The 20,337-nt window shown below is 34.5% G+C and overlaps 4 protein-coding genes and 1 pseudogene across 5 annotated transcripts; 3 read left to right on the plus strand and 2 right to left on the minus strand.

Annotated features, from left to right (window-relative positions):
* Positions 1–8,596: 8,596 nt before the first annotated feature.
* LOC105772965 (chlorophyll a-b binding protein 21, chloroplastic-like) lies at positions 8,597–9,560 on the minus strand (annotated as a pseudogene).
* Positions 9,561–10,493: 933 nt separating this feature from the next.
* On the plus strand, positions 10,494–11,561 carry LOC105772964 (chlorophyll a-b binding protein of LHCII type 1). The gene has a single exon (XM_012594502.2). The coding sequence runs from the start codon at positions 10,609–10,611 to the stop codon at positions 11,404–11,406; it is 798 nt and encodes a 265-aa protein (XP_012449956.1). The 5' UTR covers positions 10,494–10,608; the 3' UTR covers positions 11,407–11,561.
* Positions 11,562–11,704: 143 nt separating this feature from the next.
* Positions 11,705–12,799, plus strand: LOC105772966 (uncharacterized). Its single transcript, XM_012594503.2, has 2 exons — positions 11,705–11,955; positions 12,044–12,799. The coding sequence occupies exons 1-2, from the start codon at positions 11,908–11,910 to the stop codon at positions 12,623–12,625; spliced, it is 630 nt and encodes a 209-aa protein (XP_012449957.1). The 5' UTR covers positions 11,705–11,907; the 3' UTR covers positions 12,626–12,799.
* A 94-nt stretch (positions 12,800–12,893) lies between these two features.
* LOC105772963 (LRR receptor-like serine/threonine-protein kinase FLS2) lies at positions 12,894–17,172 on the minus strand. The gene is made up of 2 exons (XM_012594498.2): positions 13,674–17,172; positions 12,894–13,401 (listed from the first exon to the last, which is right to left on the minus strand). Exons 1-2 carry the CDS (start codon positions 16,801–16,803, stop codon positions 13,037–13,039), a joined length of 3,495 nt encoding a protein of 1,164 aa, XP_012449952.1. The 5' UTR covers positions 16,804–17,172; the 3' UTR covers positions 12,894–13,036.
* A 1,062-nt stretch (positions 17,173–18,234) lies between these two features.
* On the plus strand, positions 18,235–19,298 carry LOC105774866 (uncharacterized). Of its 2 annotated transcripts, XR_008197017.1 has the most exons (5): positions 18,235–18,390; positions 18,518–18,742; positions 18,812–18,922; positions 19,007–19,125; positions 19,227–19,298. XR_008197017.1 is itself a non-coding variant. In XM_012597435.2 (4 exons), exons 1-4 carry the CDS (start codon positions 18,301–18,303, stop codon positions 19,052–19,054), a joined length of 474 nt encoding a protein of 157 aa, XP_012452889.1. In that variant the 5' UTR covers positions 18,235–18,300; the 3' UTR covers positions 19,055–19,298. The 2 variants fall into 2 exon arrangements, 1 of the variants encoding a protein (XP_012452889.1); XM_012597435.2 differs by having other exon boundaries at positions 19,007–19,298.
* Positions 19,299–20,337: the final 1,039 nt, after the last annotated feature.

Genomic DNA, 20,337 nt, shown 5'->3' on the forward strand with positions numbered 1-20,337 from the left:
ACAAGCAAGTGAGGGAACTGGTTCGAATAAAAATGAAAATCAAAAAGCACAAAGCAAAAAACAAATTCAAAGGTTAACAACAAACTCACCTTTGAGAAGACGAAGAAGGCTAGAAGCAGTGAAGCACCGTGGAGTCGTGGACGTGGAGTCGTGAATCGGTGGAGGTGGAGTTGGATCCGATTTGGGGGAAAAAAAGGGAGGGAAGGGGTTAGGGATTTATCTCTGGGGTCGGGGGGAAATGGGAAATGTATTAATGACAAAATAAAAAAATCATATTAATTAAATTCGGGCCGGGCCCGGGCTAAAAAATTTTTACCGAGGCCCGGCCCGTTTTTAAAACGGGCCTAATTTCTTACCCAAACCCATATTTCGGGCGGGCCGTCGGGCCAGGCCGGGCCGCCCAGCCCATGAGCACCTCTAGTTTATGTGATTGATTCGAATTATCATGATGTTTGCGTATAATTACTGATTTAGTCCTTCAATTTTGAAGCAACTTTTTTTAACTCAATACTAATTTATTTTTCTTTCTTAAAATTCAATGTTTTTTAATTATTACCAATTCTATTTTTATATATTATAGTATTTAATATTCTTTATAATATTTACTTTGATAGTATTTTAAAATGTAATAAAAATAATATTTAGTTTATACTTTGTATTTTAATTTCATTATACATCAATATTTTGAGTTTATTGTATATATTTTTTATATATTGTTATTTTAATTTTGTTTAAGATTGGATTTGAGTTTTGTTGATCATGGTTCTTGATTTTAAAAATGTTTATATATTTAATTTTATTTTTAAACCCTTTTAAATAAATCAATTTTTATTAATTCATTATTTTAATATTATTTTAATATTGGCTTAATATAATTTTTAAACTAATTATTAGAATAATTTCTAAGATATGATGCACTATTCTTCTAAATTATTATCCACATGATTTAAATTTATCAACATTATTTTAAAGTCTTTTTACCTATATTTTTTGTTAATTCGATATGTTATTATGTATGACATTATTTTTAATATATATATGTCTTTATAAAATATATTATAATTTGTGCCTTATAAATTTTTATTCTACGTTTTAAAATTTCATTCATGTAGATTATTTTGGTTGGTTTATTTGTGATTAAATTATTTTTGTATTAATTATTCTCGTTTTGTTATTTGTAAGATTGATTATTAGTTTATTTGATTATAAATGTTAATGCATTATATGTTTGGGTGCCCCAAATTGTTGAATTAGTTTGTTATTCATCATTTGCTTTGTATATTGTTATTCAATCATATTGTTTGTAAGAATTTCATTTCATTAAGACATTATAATCGTTTTATTTCAAAATTCCAAAAAAAATAAGGCTTGGTGTTTAATAATTCTCGAGAGAATTGTGCCCTAACTTACTGGGCTTCAATTCTTCTCGATGAATTTATATCAAGTATCCACTTTATTTAGACCATGCAATTTTAAAATAAAGCATTTAAGATTTCAAGATGTTGGATCCTAACTTACTGGATATGACATTTTGTTATCTTGATTTTAAAATAAAGGCAATTTTTGGTGTTTAGGAATTTTAAGAAATTGAACCCTAACTTACTGGGTCTTGATTTCTCGATTGACCCAAATAACCGAATATCCTTCTCAAAACGTATGATTCTTTTAAAAAAAGGGACGAATCTAACTTCGAAGATGGAATTGTTGCACTCTAACTCACTGAGTGTGACGATTTATTTCTTTAAAGTGGGTAAGTCTCATTATCCAATTCGATTATTTAGGTTTTCATTTCATGGGATCATATTTTAAAATCTTTTCAAAATTTGGACCCTAAGACATTAAACAATCAATTTGGTACCAATTTTGGGCGACGCGAGGGTGCTAATCCTTCCTCGTGCGTAAATGACTCCCAAACTTGTTTTCTCAAATTCGCAGACCAAAATCATTTTAATGGTGAACCGATCACACATCAATAAAAGATTGGTGACGACTCCCATTTTCGTTTTCAAAGTCGATCCCCGTTTTTTTAAAACAAAAAAAATGGTTTCGACAGTATTCTTTTATTTCACATAACTATATAGATTTATTCAATTTTTCCCTACCATTAACATTGTTATTTGTTACCTATCATCTAATTTTAGATTTTGTTGTTCATACATATAATTTCATATATGTAATTTTAATCTTTCATTTAATTTTTGTCTCTTCTAATTTTAAATTTGTATTATTTATCAAATCACCGAAAATGGATAGAAAAGTTAATATCTATTAATTTTATTGATATGGCATACACGTAGATTGTTACATTAGCAATTAATTATTTTTAAATATAAAAATTCAAAATTATAAAATTATTTTTAATTTTTAATTTGTTAAAATAATTAACTGCTAACGTGGAATACACGTGGATGCCATGTCAACAAAACTAACAAATGTTAACTTTTTCATCCATTTTGGGGTGATTTGACAAACAATGCAAGTTTATGAGCTTAAAAAAACGAAAAAATAAATAGAAAGCTACAATAATTTTTTTTATAAAGTTGGAGGAAAATAAATTATTATGCCTTTCAAGATTAAAAACAATTAAATATATTGTGTTAGTGGTTGGATTTATTTATTTGGGTATTTGTAGTTATAAATTTATTTAATGGTTGAATTATCCGCTTAATTTGGTAAGCTCGACCTAACTCAAAATACACATAAGTAAGGTAATTTTTAATTTGGGTTGGCTCAATTGATTTGAACTAATATTTAATGATGAAACTAATATTTTTTAATTTAAATATAAACATATATAATCATTATTATATTTTTAGTATTTTATTATTTTGAGAATAATAAACTCTAAACCCTAAACCCTGAATAAACTTGGATTGAAGAATTGAATTTTTTTTAAGACTGATCCCAATTTAAACTAAATTATTTAGTAAAGTTATAACACATTTTGTTTAATAATACTTCATTTTAGTTTAGAAAATAAAAAAAGAAAATTGTGACATAACCATTCCTTAATCCATGAAGTGTTTGAGGTATTCACTTTTTTTTTCCCCTTTTTTGAGAGAACGAGGTATTTCATTAGAAAACCAAATAGGCAAGACAAAAGACAACTCATTAGAAAAGAGCTAAACTAAACCCAAGCCAATAGGCTCTCCCTGTACAACCAACCTAAGGCTCTTCCTGTACAACCAACCTACGGCCTTTCCTCGCGAACCAGATCAGAAACATCCAAATGAAGCGAAGATACTAAGAAATGAGGAATTGAATCATAAGCATGAGGACATGCTTGGGACAATGCTACCTGAACAAGACGATGGACAATCTTGTTAGCACTTCTACAAATCCAACAGAAAAGAAAGACAATGAAAGTCACAATGCAACGTAATACAATCATCGATAAGAAGAATAAACTCAGAAATATCATGGTTATAAGAGTTTAGAGCTCATAAAGCTTCGAGACAAATAGTCTCCAAGACAACATTGTCTATACCTACTAATTTATGGAAATATACTACTATAAAACAAAATCGTTAATACTAATAAGAAACCAAACTGAGTGTAAATAAATAAAGCAATCATTATGTCGTGGAAGAACTACCGCCTTAAAAGCAAATTCGCCTTGATCGGTGTAATCTTATAGTGGACATCGCCCTTCAAGGTTAACATAGTACCTCAATATTTGTACACCCGAATAAAGAAGGTGAAACACAATTGGTATTCTTTTTCTCGAAAGGAATGAAAAAAAAAACAAAATTAATTGGTCGGAAATTTGATTGGAAAATAAACTGGAAGAAAATAGGCGAAATCATACTAGGTTCAATTTCTAGGAAAGATCGGAGGGATCACAGACGATCCCACTTAAAACCTAATCTCCTAGACAGAATTTCGCTCTCATGTAATTTCGCAGAACACCGTAATTTAGAAAACAAAGAGAAGTTGTTTTTCTCTTGTTGTGTTATGTGAAAAATGACGAGAATGACCTTCTACTTATACGGTTTTTTGAATGGCAAAATGGTAAAATAGCACTGTCAATTCCCAAAAATTGCATAGGATTTTCAGCAACTAAAAATATTCTGATTTTTTTTTTTTTTGCATTACCAACACCAATTTGAGCCAAGAAAGAGGCTCCCGTATGGTCATAACCTCATCCATTGTTGCCCGAGACACAACAGGAAGATGACCAATGGCTGCGTGAAAGAAAGCGCCCTCCTCATCCCTAATAATCAGCCCGTAACCTACCTACTGCCCATCCTCACTAAAAGCAGTGTCAACATTGCACTTGAAATGGACTACTTGGGGTCGACACCAGCTAGCAACGGGAGCAACAACCGTTTGAACAACAGTAGGTTGCACCTGCTGATAGGCTAAAGCGCAGTAGCTCGGTCTTGCCTTAAGCGAGTAGCAGAAATCCCATTCGAGGCAGCTGTAGCTGTGTCCATACACCAGAGAAACCGATTATGAAAATATCAGAGAGACCAAGCAGTAACAACCACTCTACCAAGCAAAGCACTATCAGCACCAAGTAGCAACGAAGAGAAGCAGTTAGAAAAAGACAATGATGGAAATGTAATAGCAGATAATAACCATACCTGAACCGCAAAAGAACAACCCATAAGTACATGGCCAATGGGACCCCTTTTCAAGCAAACACTTGGGCGGACAAATGCTACTCCAAACAAAAGACGAGTTAGTACCCTCGCTTACATAAAAAAAACTCACCTCTCGGAAAGTATCTAGGTTTGAAGAGACGACTTAAAAGGGAGTTCGAATTTGAAAGAATCCTCCTACCTTGTTTGCCAAGCATGGCTAAACTGAAGTAGTAAAGATCCTAAAAGCCTGTACTACCAACCTTTTTTGTAGTACAAAGTCTATCCCATGATGCCCAATGAAGATGTGCCAAATTACTAGAGTTTGAACCCCATCAATACGAGTTCATAAGCCGTTGCAAACCAAGTCATGTACTGACTGGAAGGAGGAAATTGCTCATACAATACATTGGCAGCGCCTGTCCAATTGTCTTAAGCACAACTTCCATACCTGGTCGAGAAAGAAACCAGATTTTCTAATTAAAAAATATGCTTACAGAGCCTTTCCTAAATAAAACTGAACACTTCCTCTTTTCATTACAATTGATAAGTGATGGAAGACCCAGATAGCGACCCTACTCAATTAAGACATCCACCCCTAACATCGAGTGAACCATAGCCCTGTCCAGAAAAGATGTATTCGAGCTAAACAACAGTCCAAATCTTTGAAAATTCATTGCCTACCCCGACGCGTCCTCATAGGTGGCTAAGATATCCTTGTTGGAAAAATAGGTTAAGAAAACAGTTTTACCGCTAGAAAAATTAATTTTTACTCTTTGAACATTATAATTAAATGTTACTAATTAAAAGTTGGATTCCTAATATTAAGTGCTTTAAAAATATTTGTTTTTAGCATTACTTACTAAATCCCTTGATAACCTTTTGATTAAAGAAATTACTAAATTGCTAACTAATTTGATATATGTAATAAACATTTCTCATTAGAAATTAATTTTCTAATATAATCCTATATGATATTAATATGTCTACACTTTTCATTATATGCATTATTGTATACCCTAGACATTGTGGCAGCACAATCACAAAATAAAGAAATGAGTGGCATTGGATGTGGGTAAAAATAAAATAAAAATTTCAATCACATGTTATATGGTTCGGTTATTTTTGTCATGTTATTAAAATCACAAACATCAAGTTAATATGATAGTTAAAAATCAATATAATAATAACTTTTACATATTATATCAGTTTAGTTATAGTTTTAAAAGATTAACCCTCAAATTTTATAATTGATCTAAATTTAATCCTAATTCTGAAAAAAATAATATATATATATATATATATAAAATACATAAATGCTTTTAAAAAATAAAAATAATATTAATATTAATATTAAATAAAATAAAAAAAATCCCCCACCATCCCCCTTCTCTCCCACCGTTCAGTCTCCCTCCCTCCCTCACTCCCACTCTGCCCCCGTCCCTTTCTCCCTCCGCGGGTTGTTTCCTGTATTGTTTCCTTATTAAACACATTATATTAGATATTAGTTAAAATATGCTTATAGTCATTGTAGGTTTTGAAAACTAGGAATTTAATCTCTTTAGTTTTCAAATTTTAAAGTTCAGGTCCAATTGTAAATACTATTAAATTTTTTTGTTAAATTCAAGTTAATTATAACAGTTTTTTTTACATGAGAGTAATTTTTTCTGTTTCAAAATGCCACAACAACAAATTTAATCAAAAAAATTGATAATTGGACCTGAATTTTGAAATTTGATAAATAGAGAAACTAAATTCCTAGAAATAACTAGATTCTGAATTTTTGAAAATTACATTTGAATCTAGGTATTATTGTTGAGCATGCAGCCCTGGTTAGATGGATGGTAGCACAACTTTTTGGGGTTACTTAGAATTTCTTCATGTCCAGCACTGAATCAATTTTCAACGACTGGTTAGAGATGCTCCTTAAAAAGTCTGCAAAACATCCCACTCTTTTAATTTCAATGGTCTTTTCCCGTGAGACGAGTGGGTGTATATAAACACAGGCAAGAGTTCCTGCTTTACTAAAGCTTCCTTTTTACATTAGAATGCTTTAATCACTAAAGGGAAATTTACCTTTTCCTTCAATGGAGATTTCATCAATTAGAAAGCTACTTGAATTTGTAAGATTCTTTTCAACAAAAATTTTGAGGGACGGTGGGGACAGTCCTCGCAGATTTTTATTTTATTTAATATTAATATAAATGTTAATATAAAATTTAAACGTATTATTAATTTTTAAAATATTTATGTATTTTTATATATTTTTAAATTAGGATAAAATTGAGATTATCTGTAAGTTTTGAGGGTTAATTTTTAAAATTATAACTATATTGATATAATATGTAAAAATTAAGAATTAAATTTATTATTATATTGTTTTTAACTGTAAATTAAAATGATCAAACTATTTAACATAAATACTTAAATTGCAAATTTTTTCTTTTAAATGCTTAAAATAATTTTTTATAATTAGATAATTACCTGTATAGTTTACCTTTTTCCAAAGAGATTGTGGAGGTACAAAGATTGAAATTGCAGCTCACAATAATTGTTATGATTGTTATTTTAAAATTTCTTTTTGGCTTATATAATATAGTTAAATTATTACTTTAATATTTGTATTTTTTATAATCTAAGTTTTTGTATTTTCATTTTGTATATAGTTACCCTTAATCCAAATTTTTATTAGAAAAGTTGAAGTCAACCAATGACACATTATCACAAGGAAAGTAAAAATACTTATAAACTTTTTAAAAATCAGAAAATATTTTAAAAAATAAAAATACGAAGAAAAACCCTCAAAAACCATGAAACTTGGAAAATTCTAAAAAATTAAAATTATAAGTATGGGAAATTAAAAAACTAAAAATATCGTAAAATTTAAAAATAATCATTTGTTTGCAATTTAGGTCTTTTTATAGAAAATCTCATAATTTTATGAAAATTTTAAAGAATTTTATGCTATGTTTTTGAAATTTTTAATATTTTTGCAATTTTATTAATTTTTATATTTTAAGGTATTTTGAGTTTTTTAGTAAAAATACCATAAAATTCTTTAAAACTTTCACGAAACTCTAACATTTAAAAAAAAACTAAAATTCAAAACAAATTATTTTTAAAATTTTTTTATATTTTTAAATTTTCTTTTGAAATTTTACATACTTATAATTTTAAAATATTTTTTATAATTTTCAAAAATAGATTATGATTTTTTATTACTTTCTAAATTTTAAGATTTTTTTGGGTTCAGAATTTTTATATTTTATATTTTAATGGTTTTCTTTTTAATTTTCAAATAAATTTTTGCTTTTTCTTGACACGTTTCAATGTGTCATTGGTTGGATTAGTGTTTTTTTTTAACGGGAAATTGGATGGGGCAATGGGGACTACAAAATGAAACAACGGGGGCCAAACTAACAAAAATAAAGTATAAGGGCCAAACTGATAAAAATAGTGCAAGTACCAAAGTGATAATTTAGCTATAGTAAGGGGGCAAAAGAGGCATTAAGCCTAAAATTTATTTATTTATATAATAAATATAATGACAAATTTAGCCTTCAACGTTTATATCTTTTATCAATTTGGGCATTATTCATTTTTGAGCTAAATTTAACAATTAATCTTTTAAAAAGAGTCAAGCCGCTTTTTTAATAAAAAGTGCTAACTAAAACATTAATTTTTAGCGATGCTGGTATGACAACCCATTTGACAATATGACACTATTTATTTTATGTCATGTCAACAAATGACTAAAAATTAAAAAAAAAAAAAGTTAATTATCAAATTAAACTAAAAAAAAGCAACAAAAACTATATTGATAAAAAAATATAAACGTTGCATGAATTGGTGAGAGATTAATTGAAGTTGATAAAGCCATGCCTGGATTGGCCATAAACTCATTCTCGGTCACCGGAGGCCCATTTAATTCAAAACATGCAACTAAACAAGTGGTAATACCGATGTGCATGTAAATTAAAAGCTTTGTCAGAGAGGAAATGGACAATTCAGGGTTTGAAGGGACATTATGCGCTCGTTGATTTGCAACAAATTTACATCACACCCACAGGAAAACATAAAAGCACTGACTAATCATTCTTAATCGCTAGGCTCACTTTCCGGGGACGAAGTTGGTGGCATAAGCCCAGGCGTTGTTGTTGACAGGGTCGGCAAGGTGGTCAGCCAAGTTCTCCAATGGTCCCTTTCCGGTCACTATAGCTTGGACAAAGAACCCGAACATGGAGAACATAGCCAATCGGCCGTTTTTGATCTCCTTGACCTTGAGCTCAGCGAATGCCTCTGGGTCATCAGCAAGACCCAATGGATCAAAACTACCACTTGGGTACAATGGGTCAGTCACCTCACCAAGAGGGCCACCAGTAATACGGTAAACCTCCACAGCTCCCATCAATATTACTTGGCATGCCCAGATGGCCAAGATGCTTTGAGCGTGGATCAAGCTTGGGTTCCCCAAGTAGTCAAGTCCACCCTCGCTGAATATTTGGGATCCAGCCTTGAACCATACTGCCTCGCCGAACTTGACTCCGTTCCTGGCTAGAAGCTCAGGGAAAACACATCCCAGAGCTCCCAACATGGCTCATCTGCAGTGGATGACTTCTAGCTCACGGTTCCTAGCAAAGGTCTCTGGGTCAGCTGAAAGTCCAGCAGTGTCCCAACCGTAGTCACCAGGAAACTCTGCGGTCAAGTAGGATGGAGGCTCACCGGAGAGTGGACCCAAGTATAAAACTCTATCAGGGCCATACCATGGGCTTCAAGAGGCAGCAGGCTTGGTGGCAGTTTTCCTCATGGAAACACGCCCATTGCCTTGGATTTCAGGAGTAGAAGGAGAGAACTTGACAGCCTTTCCGGCAAAGGATGGGGAAGAAAGAGCCATTGTTGCTGCTGCCATTGTACAATTGAAAGTGATAAGCAATGAAAGGAACTTCAACTGAGGGGTGGTGTGGTAGTTGGGATCGGTGGGATGGGGTTATTAATAATTTTGCAAGGAAAAGGGGTCCTTATCTTAGGATATCCATATCTCAATTCCCATTGGTTTGCAACATTTAGGAAGTTCGATTTTGCAAAGTCTACTTGGCACCTTTAGCCCCACTTATCAGACGTAGGATAATTGGGGTGAACAATCTCTACCAATTCTAATTGCTTCTTGTTGCTCCAATGATATTAGGCCACTTGTGATTCCGGATAGCCCCATATCCATTTGGAACAAACATCCAACTCTTATTTGCACGACAAGATGGAATTAATATCAATTATATCATATTGCTTAACTTTCTGTATCCATTCAAGGATAAGTTTACATTATTTTTTGTAACTTTTCTAACCTTGATCTGAACTGGACAGGTATCTATGGGCTTAAGTGCAACAGAAGCAAATTATAGTAATTAAATCGTCCCTTCTTGGTGGGATAGCCGGAAAAAAAGCAGCATGAACTTGCAAATATAAAAAACTACTTGAAATTAATGAAAATTATATGGAATTAATTTAAATAAACTATAGTTCTTATGTGATGCCATAATTGCTCCATAAACTTAAATCTTATCAACTTCAAAGTGTTTAGATGCAGTTGCAAAAACAAGAATTTTCTTCTGCAGAGATGCTTTATATCTTATGAGCCACTCAAACTCTTGTAATTTTTATTATGCTGCCATGATTTCAACATCACAAACTTCAGTTTCTCTTTGGAAATGAATGTATTTCTCATGAAAATTGTGGAAGGGCTGTTAATTTAATACGAGTCAAACTGTGCATTCAAATCTAATGAATTACAGAAATTTCCGAAACATTTGCCAGGAGAATGTGTGGAGTGAAAGAGTGCTAAGCGGGCATGCAAGAACAATATAAAAATCTTCAGCACCCAATGAAATGAGAGATACTGCATAGATAAGGAGGGGATTACGGAATCTCTACTCTCAAAACTCCCTATATAAACCTTGAGTATTTGCATTCTTTCTATCATTCTCAAAACCTTCCATCACCCAAGAAAAGTTCTCACTTCACAATCACAATGGCCGCGGCAACAATGGCCCTCTCTTCCCCATCCTTTGCCGGAAAGGCTGTCAAGTTCTCTCCTTCCACTCCTAAAATCCAGGGCAATGGGCGTGTTTCCATGAGGAAAACTGCCACCAAGCCTGCTGCCTCTGGAAGCCCATGGTACGGCCCTGACAGAGTTTTGTACTTGGGTCCACTCTCCGGTGAGCCTCCATCCTACTTGACCGGAGAGTTCCCTGGTGACTACGGTTGGGACACTGCTGGACTTTCAGCTGACCCAGAGACCTTTGCTAGGAACCGTGAGCTAGAAGTCATCCACTGCAGATGGGCCATGTTGGGAGCTCTGGGATGTGTTTTCCCTGAGCTTTTGGCTAGGAATGGAGTCAAGTTCGGCGAGGCCGTGTGGTTCAAGGCTGGATCTCAGATCTTCAGCGAGGGTGGACTTGACTACTTGGGGAACCCAAGCTTGATCCACGCTCAAAGCATCTTGGCCATCTGGGCATGCCAAGTAATATTGATGGGAGCTGTGGAGGGTTACCGTATTGCTGGTGGCCCTCTTGGTGAGGTGACTGATCCATTGTACCCAGGTGGTAGTTTTGATCCATTGGGTCTCGCTGATGACCCAGAGGCATTCGCTGAGCTCAAGGTCAAGGAGATAAAAAATGGGAGATTGGCTATGTTCTCCATGTTCGGGTTCTTCGTCCAAGCCATAGTGACCGGAAAGGGACCATTGGAGAACTTGGCCGACCATCTTGCCGACCCTGTCAACAACAATGCCTGGGCTTATGCCACCAATTTTGTCCCCGGAAAGTGAGGCTAGAGAATGATTTGTGTGTGATGTTATTTGTTGTGTTTGTGGTTTAAAATTGTCGCAAATCAATGAGAGAGAATAATGTGAATTTTATCTCTGTAATTTCGTTCAAAAAGCTCAAGAAATGGGGAAAACTTCCAGGATTATCACTTGTTTCATCGCATGTTTTTAGTTGGTTGGTGTACTTTTATTTGTAAATTCTCAAAATCTGTAATGCTTTTGGAAAGATTTTAATTATGGTGTTGTAATACCATTTGGTATACTGTCAGTAATATTTTTAAATTTTACAAATGAAAATTTTTTAAAATTATTGGTGTATCAAATATTAATTCATATGGTTATTTAAATTAATAAAATTTTAATTTAAAATTAATTATTATTTAATTTAATAAATTATTGAAAAAATATGTAGTTAAAATCAGTGATTTGGAAAGCAAAGGCGCATAGCAAGGGACCAAGCTTGCATCCGGCCGGAAGAAAGAAAGGAACAAAGAAACTTGCATAATGCGACCGCCATCTCTACACTGCAATTTCTTCTCATCTCTCAAACAGGTATCCATTATTCAATCGTATATGGCTACATACAAATATGTGCATGCCTTTTTATATTATCTGAATTCGTTTCCTCAAATTCTTACAGGTTGAAAAAAGATTGAAACTAGAAGAAGACCAACCAGATTCAGGACAACCCCATGTCCCTACTCAATCTTTAAGCACCCCATTTTACCTGCACTTAACCCACCCTTCCAACACCAACATAACCAACAGCGAACCCCCTCAAGCTTTCATGTCTTCTTCACCTCAGTCCGTTTCTACAAATGAAACCCAACCTCAGATTAATCCCCCACATTCCCCCACAACAAGCAAAGACACTGATGATATCGAATATTTGATGCAGCTTTTGGGTTTATCGGATAATCTGGGAGAAACCCAGAAAAGAGAGAAGCACAAAACTGTTGTGGGTGGAGGGAATTCTTGTGGATGTGAGTGTGGATTTTATGAGAAGATTGTTGGTGTTAAAGGGCCAAAGTGTGACAAAGAAGTGGAAAGACTGGAAGGTTGGATTAGATATTTCTCCAGGAATGGTAGTGAGCCATTGAGGTTGGCTTTCTTGCTTATGGCTAAAGCTGCTTTTGAGAGTGCTGATGATTCTGGGTTTCAAACCCTGGAGTTTCCTTCAATTATAGATGAATTTTTAAAGATTGACCCTCCTAAAGACTGACAGTCTGAGACATTACTAGGATTCTTATTCAATGGATTTTCTTCTTTTGCATATCACCATTTAATGTCAGAAGGTAATGGTAATATAAAAATACTTTCTTTTGTTTTGGACTAGCTGATTTATAATTGTACATTTTGCTTGGACTTGCTTTTATATATACTTTTGATTGGTTAATCTCCAAAAATTTATATACATGATATATATAAGTTTGTACATTTATTTAGATTTGCTGATATATATACTTTTAATTGGTTAATTGCCAAAAACCTAAAGACAAAAACAAAGATGCAATCTTTTTCATTTCTCACTTGTGAAGAGTAACTGCTATTACATATATTTATCCTTCCAATACATTAGAATCGAATGGAGTCTGCAGTTATGCTTCTCCAACACAGCAGGGTGCTCAATTCTTCATGAGATTATGGCCACATTTTCATAGTTATTTGCTTTTAGCTTCGAAAGGATAGACAAAACCTCGTTCATGTTGGGTCTTTCCTCAGGATTAGGGGAGGTACAAAACAAGGCTAGCTTGAAAAGTTCTTCCACTGCTTCCATTTGTTTATTGGAATCATTTGAAGCTAGCATAGGATCCAAAACTTGAAGGACTCCTTTGGTTCCAGTAGCAAGGGATTTCTCAACTCGTTGACGGAGACTGACTGGTAGTCCATCCTCTTCCATTAGTCCAGTTGGTCTTTGTTTTGTTAGGAACTCCATGACGACTATGCCGAAGCTGAACACATCCACTTTAGTTGTGACATTCCTCATGTATGCAAATTCTGAATGAGGGCAGAGTAATGTCTCAGTAATCCATTTCTCAGCAAGTTTATAAGCATGTAATTGTTTAAGCATGGTCATTTGATTATCACTTGATCCATTCAAAGATATGAAGGAATTCTAGTGTTAGAATAGTTGAAACTAGACTACATGCAACATGGGAGACCATATCTTTTCTCAAGATGCTTATTGAAAATATTGCAGGGTTGGAAATTTTTCTGGCACATAAGAGAAATGGATGAGTGCTTAATAAGTTGGAATAATTGAAGATTACCTGGTGCCAAGTAGCCAATAGTGCCTTCAAATGCTGATGTTGAAGAAAGGCTACTTCCGTCATGGAGATGGACATCCAGCATGCGAGCTGTTCCAAAGTCACTTACATGTGCGACCCAATCACCATCCAGAAGTATATTGGAAGGCTTCAAATCACAGTGCACAATGGGGAAATCGTAACCAGAATGCAAGTAACCCAATGCACTAGCAACTGAAATGCAAAGATCAATTCTCTTAGATAATGTCCAGATATGAAGATCCATCATGGAGCCATGTATAACACTCTCTAAACTTCCGTTCTCCATGTATTGAAGAATTACAGCCTTCAGCTTCTCACTTTCCCATGCATACCCAAGTACCTTGACCAGATTCTTGTGCCTTAAATGGCTCAAGTTTTTGACTTCTCTGTAAAAGCTCTTATCAGATTCTTTGGAGAACTGATGCAGATTTAAATTTTTTACTGCTATCAGCTGGCCATCTTCCAGCCGACCCTTATACACGGTACTCAAACTGCTTGCTCCAATAATGTTATCTTTGCTGAAGGAGCTTGTAGCATTTTCTAACTCCTCTTTATCAAACCTTCTTAGAACTGCTGCTGTAAACTCTGGTTCTGGATTTTCCAACTTGACTGGGTTACTCTCTTTGGCACGCCAAAGGAGGAATGAAATGGCTAGCACTAGGGTCAGCACTACAGAAACAGATCCAAGTATGCTGAGAATTATTATTGCCTTTTTCAAAAACCGATTTGAACTTCCCTTGCTGCACGACCCGAGAAATGTGTTTCCACAGAGAGCTCTATTTCCTACCAAACTTGACATGTTGATAGTTTTGAATATGCCATTCTCGGGAACATGGCCTTCAAGTTGATTGAATGAAAGATTTAGATGCCTCAAGCTGGAACTATTGGTGAAGCTTTCAGGAATATGACCCTGAAGTTGATTCTGGGACAGGTCTAGTGAGCTTAGATGCTTCAATTTTGCCAAGTTCTCCGGAATTTCACCATCTAATTTATTTCTTGAAAGGTTCAAGCTTCTAAGCATACCCGATTGAGCAAAAGCGTCAGCAGAGATGATACCAGAAAGTTTATTTCCTGAAAGATCTAGAGAAAACAAATTTCTGCAGCCTCTAAGTGTCGTAGGAATGACTCCTGAAATGTTATTGTTTGAGATGTCAATGGCTTGTACCATTTCCAGCATCCCTAGCTCGTCTGGAATACGTCCATCTAAGAAATTGTAGGAGAAGTTTAGATACAGTTGCATCATTTTCATCCCTGCAAACATGGACTTGGGAATTGATCCACTGAGATGGTTGTGAGAGAGATCCAATGTTGAAAGTCGATATAGACGGTCCATTCTATTTGGAATGGACCCATTGAGCTTGTTGTTGTTGAGGTTGAGATATGTAAGAAACTCAAGCTCTGAGACAGCATCTGGAATGGGACCTGTTATCTTGTTGTGCTGCAAGTCTAGATAAGTTAGCTGCTTCAGTTCAAATAGTCTCTCAGGTAGGGCACCTTCCAGAGCATTGTCATGCAGTGAGAGCCCCTGAAGGAGAGAGGCTTTTGATATTTCTGGTGGAATTCGGCCTGTGAAACCATTTCCTGCAAGGGTCAAGGTCATGAGTTGGCTTGAATTGCCAATCTCTGGTGGAATTGACCCTACAAATGAATTGAAAGAAGCTTTCAAAACCTGGAGATTATAGAGTTTGCCGATATCTGGTTTTAACAATCCAGTGAAATTGTTTTCAGCTATACTTAGGAGACGAAGATTTGAGCAGTTGAAGAGGTCATCAGGAATTTCACCTGACATCCTATTTGGCCCTATGGATAGACGTGTTAAATTTGGCAACTGTCCTAAACCTGATGGAATTTTCCCAGTTATCCTATTAAACCCCAAAGATATATACATTAGATGGGTACAATTGGCAATGCTTGGGGGAATTGATCCCTCAAGATGATTGACTTCCAGGCTCAAGTTCTTTAGATTGTAAAGCAATCCAAGATTTTGTGGAAGTCTTCCTGTGAGGGAATTGTAGCTCATTGACAAATATGTCAAATTTGTCAAGTTGGTTATTGATGAAGGAATCTCCCCCTTGAGCTTATTGGAATGCAGGGTCAGTACTTGTAACGAGGTCAAAGACCCAACCTCATCCGATACAGTTCCAATCAACTCATTCTCTGAGAGTCCTAAATGGGTTAATGATTTCAATTGGAATAAGGAAGGAGGAATCGTGGAATTCAACTTGTTTCCATACAATCTTAAAGTCTGTAACTGAACCAGATTTCCAAGCTCGTGAGGAATGGCTCCTATGAACTTGTTGGTGTAGAGTTCAAGGGCAAGAAGTGACCTACAACGACCTAGTTGAGATGGAATTTCTCCCGTGAGTGAGTTATTAAACAGCTGAAGATATTCTAAACTTGACAAGTTCCCTATTTCAGGAGGTATTACTCCAGACAGACGGTTTTCACTTAGGTCTAAAGATTGCAACGCTCCCAACATGCCAATGGATACAGGTATTGGACCTTCCAAATTGTTTCTATATGCTACCAACATTTGAAGATTAACTAGGTTTCCTATGTCTTTTGGGATTGTCCCTGTGAGATTGTTGTAAATGATACCGAGAGCTAACAAGGAAGTGCAGTTGCAAATGCTATCAGGGATGCTTCCATTCAAAGAATTATCACCTAAGTCCAGCATCTGCAGATTTCTAAGGTTACCTATTTCTGGTGGGAATAGACCCGACAGAGAATTATAGTAAAGAATTAGTTGAGTAAGCTGGGAGCATAGTCCTAGTTGAGGTGGTATATGACCTGAGAATGAATTTAAAGTCAAATCAAGAACCTGGAGGCTTGAAAGGTTTCCAAGGAACGGAGATATCTCCCCTTTAAGCTGCTTATCAAGCAGGGAGATTGAAATGACTTGACTCGAGTAAGGGTCACAGGCAATGCCAGACCAGTTGCAGTGATGATTAGCCACCGTCCAATCTGCAAGTGCTCCTAAAGGGTCATGAGTGACAGATCTTTTGAATGCCTGAAGCGCCTCAACTTCAACTTCCAAGCTTGGTCTGGCATGCAGCACAGTAAGTAAAACAGAACAAACTATAACAATGATTAAACTGACACATTTTGACATCACTGCTAGCTAAGGTAATGGCAACGCTGAAGCTGGTTTGAAAGGAACTATCGTAACTGATGATGAATTGGATTCAAAGTCAGGCTTATATGCAAATTTCAACCAATCTTTGATCCCTGGAAGCCAAAATGAGTGTCATATCATTGGACCTTTTAACTCAATCCAGAATATGATAAACTAACTGAGTGGTCTTAGACAGTGAAAAGATACGTACAAAGTGCAAACCCCACCTATGTTCAAAAGCTAAGAAGGAGAGAGGATTTCAAGTCTAAACACTTGACTGATCCACCTACCAGCGGAAGTGTGGATTAATACAAGTGGGAGATGGTAATGGTAATGTCGTTTAGTGAGTGTAATCAATGGGAATCTAGAACGTGAGGTGGGAATCCGGGAAGCTCCACTCTTCCAACTAGTAAATGCTTAGTTGACTCCGCGGCAAATGTTGAAAGTGTAAAAGTAGGTAATGGCGGTAGCACCATTATGGCAAGTTGAACGAAAAATGCCAATGGAAGGATGGGTTGGGATTTTGTACTTGGTGCCAAAAGGATAATGTCTAATTTTGGGCTAGCACATGGTAGGCAGTTTCCGTCTCTATCGTTAATATCACAGTAAACACATACAATTAGACTCAAACAATCTAATGTAATCCATGGTTTTCTGAGTTTTGCAGAAGTTATTGCGACTGATTTGCAATAATAAAGCCAGATTAAGCTATGGTCCAAGTAGTCTGACAACTTGATTCTGGTTTGACCCACGGTTTCTGAACAGCTTGGACTGCCCTTTTTCGTTTCATTTTTTTTTTAAGGTTTAATTCCGAACAATGCGTGTATTTTTTTATTTTTTATTTTTGTCTTGGATTAGTATTAATTTATCATTTTGTTATTTGGCTAGTGGCAATTAAATTTATTTAAAAAATAGATTTGACTTTGATTCAACCTTAACCAGATATTAATCGGTGTTGGTGTTAACTGACATTGATTAATGTTGACCTTCCATACGTGTCTTTTTATTTTTAATATTATATATTATATTGATTAAAATGTTGAAAAATTATATAAGTAATTCAAAAAGTTTTAAAAATTTCTTTTATAAAGTTTTAAAATATATAAATATAAATTAAAATTCAAAAACATTTAATTTTTTTAAAAATTTGTAAATTTTTGTTTTAATACTTGAAACTGATTTGATGCTTCAACTATAATTAGAGTAGTTTTAGAATATTTTAAGCCGTAATTTCAAAAACAAAAAATCACGGATCATGGCAGAAAAAACCGAAGAAGATGATTTACCAGTTCCAGGAATACTGGGATTCCTTCATGCATCCTACTTCTCAACCCAAGATTGAAACAAAACAATGTAATAAAGCCCAAAGCAGGATATATGGATCAATGTTGGATTCTTCCTATTTCAAAGCCCACAAACATTTCATTATCGTTGATTAATTCATTACCATGTTTGAAAACCCAGAATCTAAATTAGTTGGAAAACGAGAGAAGAATGGGAGAATGGAGCAGCAGGGTTATCCCTATAGTGAGAGGCCTCTGTTTGCTTTATGTTACCCACAAATATCTCGGCACTACCGTTGTTGTAAGAAATCTTTCAACTATCCCCCATAAAAACAAGCTTATCAATCATCTTTTCATGTTTTTATTTATGGGTTTTAATTTTACTTTTATGAATTTTGGGCGGCGGCGGCAATGACGGAACTCTAAAGACTTATGGTCCTAGCATGCTTCCAACCTTGGGCATAACAGGCAATGTGTTGTTGATGGAGCGCATTTCGACCCGAACTGGAAAACTTCGACCTGGTGACGTGGTCTTCTTTCGGTCGCCTGAGAATCCTAGGAGGGTTGTCTGCAAACGGCTGGTGGGAATGGAAGGTGATCAAGTCACCTACGTCGTCGACCCCAAAAACAGTGATAAATGCAATACTATTGTGGTACTGTATATTTTTTTGGATTTCCACTTTTGTATATTCAAAGAATGAAAATGATTTGTGAATATATAGGTTCAAAAAGGGCATGTTTGGGTAGAAGGAGATAACATATATAACACAAAGGATTCGAGGAATTTCGGAGCTGTTCCTTATGGTCTTGTGGAAGGCAAAGCTTTTTGGACGGTAAGCCTTCGCTTCTCATTTTTACATCAGTTCTTTACCTGTTTGGCTTTAACCAAGTTTTGATCATTTCTTTGTTGTTTATAGTTATTGCCTCGTAAAGATTTCGGATCCTTGGCACCTAAACCCAAGTAGTCATTATTGGAGATGGAGAGGACTTCTGTGCACAAGACATGTTTGTCAGAATGTCTCACAGGGTTGAAGATGTACGTTTTAAGCTACAATCTTAATTTCTTTGGCAGTCTTGGTCCCTGGTGATTTTATGAAGTGAATGATTTTTCCTTGTTTTGGCAATCAAAATGAACAGAGGATGAGGAAAGAAGGAAAGAGAAGAAGCTGATTGATTTATAAAATCTATAAAAGACCCTTTACTAGCTTACTTTTTTGGGAAAATCTTAATAGGTAAACAGTGCAGAATAACAAATCTAAACCAAATAGGCAAAGATGGAGCAGTTCATGAAATAATATCAACTGCATGAAAGGTTAGTCAAAATTAACAACCCAAGTAAGTAAATAGGTTTCAGGGGGAATGATATCTAATTACAAATTCCATGGTTTGAGTACCCAAACTCTTTAAGTTAATAAAATTGTATTTTTTGATATTATTAAGAATTATGAGAAATATTAATTAAAAATATCAACAAGTAATGGTAAGGTAAATTATATTTTAAAGGGAGGATTCAGTATTTGAACCTTGAAGATAGCATTGTTAATAAAACTAACCACAAACCCTAAAAAAATTACTCCTTATAAATTACAAAATTGATATGAAAGATACCTCAATCTCAATGATTTCGAGAATGCCTTTGAAGCATATAAATGCTATTTTGAAGCAATTTTTTATTTCTAAAATTTTAAATAAAAAGAGAATTTTACATTTGGTATTATTTATTTGGTTTGTTCATTTTTCTATTTTTAGTTTCAAAAGGGATAAATATAAAAATTATATATGAACTTTGAACAAATGTGTATTGTTATACGCAGGGACGACTCTAGGAATTTACTCCAAGGGGGGCGAAACTTCTAAATCCAAACGACCTTTTTTTTAACATAAAAAAGTGTCCATTCTTTTTGGATACTTTTTTTTCTTATCAAACAAATCAATTTAATATTTTTTTAAAAAGCATGAACGGTTTAACTATAAAAATATTAAAAGGAAAAAATCACACTATATAAAATTAAATATTTATTTTCAACATGTAAAAAAAGAATAACTAATACTATACTAAAAATTTCATAAAACACAATATAATTCCAAAAATTAAATTAAAAAAATTGGGCTTAGTCCTATTTCTGCACCCTAAATTGCACCTTCCACTTTTTCATAAGATCAGACTCATCAATGATAGAATCTGTTAAAAATTCTAGAGTTATCTCTTTTTTATGTATGCCACCAAGTAAGTTGAAAGAAAATCATC

Source organism: Gossypium raimondii, chromosome 6 (genome assembly GCF_025698545.1).
Source record: "Gossypium raimondii isolate GPD5lz chromosome 6, ASM2569854v1, whole genome shotgun sequence".
Taxonomy (NCBI): domain Eukaryota; kingdom Viridiplantae; phylum Streptophyta; class Magnoliopsida; order Malvales; family Malvaceae; genus Gossypium; species Gossypium raimondii.

What these genes read in the sequence shown, in the direction of transcription:
- LOC105772966 (XM_012594503.2), top strand. Translation starts at nt 11,908, where the DNA reads ATGCGACCGCCATCTCTACACTGCAATTTCTTCTCATCTCTCAAACAG. An exon ending in TCTTCTCATCTCTCAAACAG is followed by an intron (nt 11,956 to 12,043) that starts GTATCCATTATT and finishes AAATTCTTACAG; the next exon opens with GTTGAAAAAAGATTGAAACT.
- LOC105772963 (XM_012594498.2), bottom strand. Translation starts at nt 16,803, where the DNA reads ATGTCAAAATGTGTCAGTTTAATCATTGTTATAGTTTGTTCTGTTTTA. An exon ending in TATTGGCTACTTGGCACCAG is followed by an intron (nt 13,402 to 13,673) that starts GTAATCTTCAAT and finishes GCCCTCATTCAG; the next exon opens with AATTTGCATACATGAGGAAT.
- LOC105772964 (XM_012594502.2), top strand. Translation starts at nt 10,609, where the DNA reads ATGGCCGCGGCAACAATGGCCCTCTCTTCCCCATCCTTTGCCGGAAAG.
- LOC105774866 (XM_012597435.2), top strand. Translation starts at nt 18,301, where the DNA reads ATGGGAGAATGGAGCAGCAGGGTTATCCCTATAGTGAGAGGCCTCTGT. An exon ending in ATCTCGGCACTACCGTTGTT is followed by an intron (nt 18,391 to 18,517) that starts GTAAGAAATCTT and finishes GGAACTCTAAAG; the next exon opens with ACTTATGGTCCTAGCATGCT. An exon ending in ATAAATGCAATACTATTGTG is followed by an intron (nt 18,743 to 18,811) that starts GTACTGTATATT and finishes GTGAATATATAG; the next exon opens with GTTCAAAAAGGGCATGTTTG.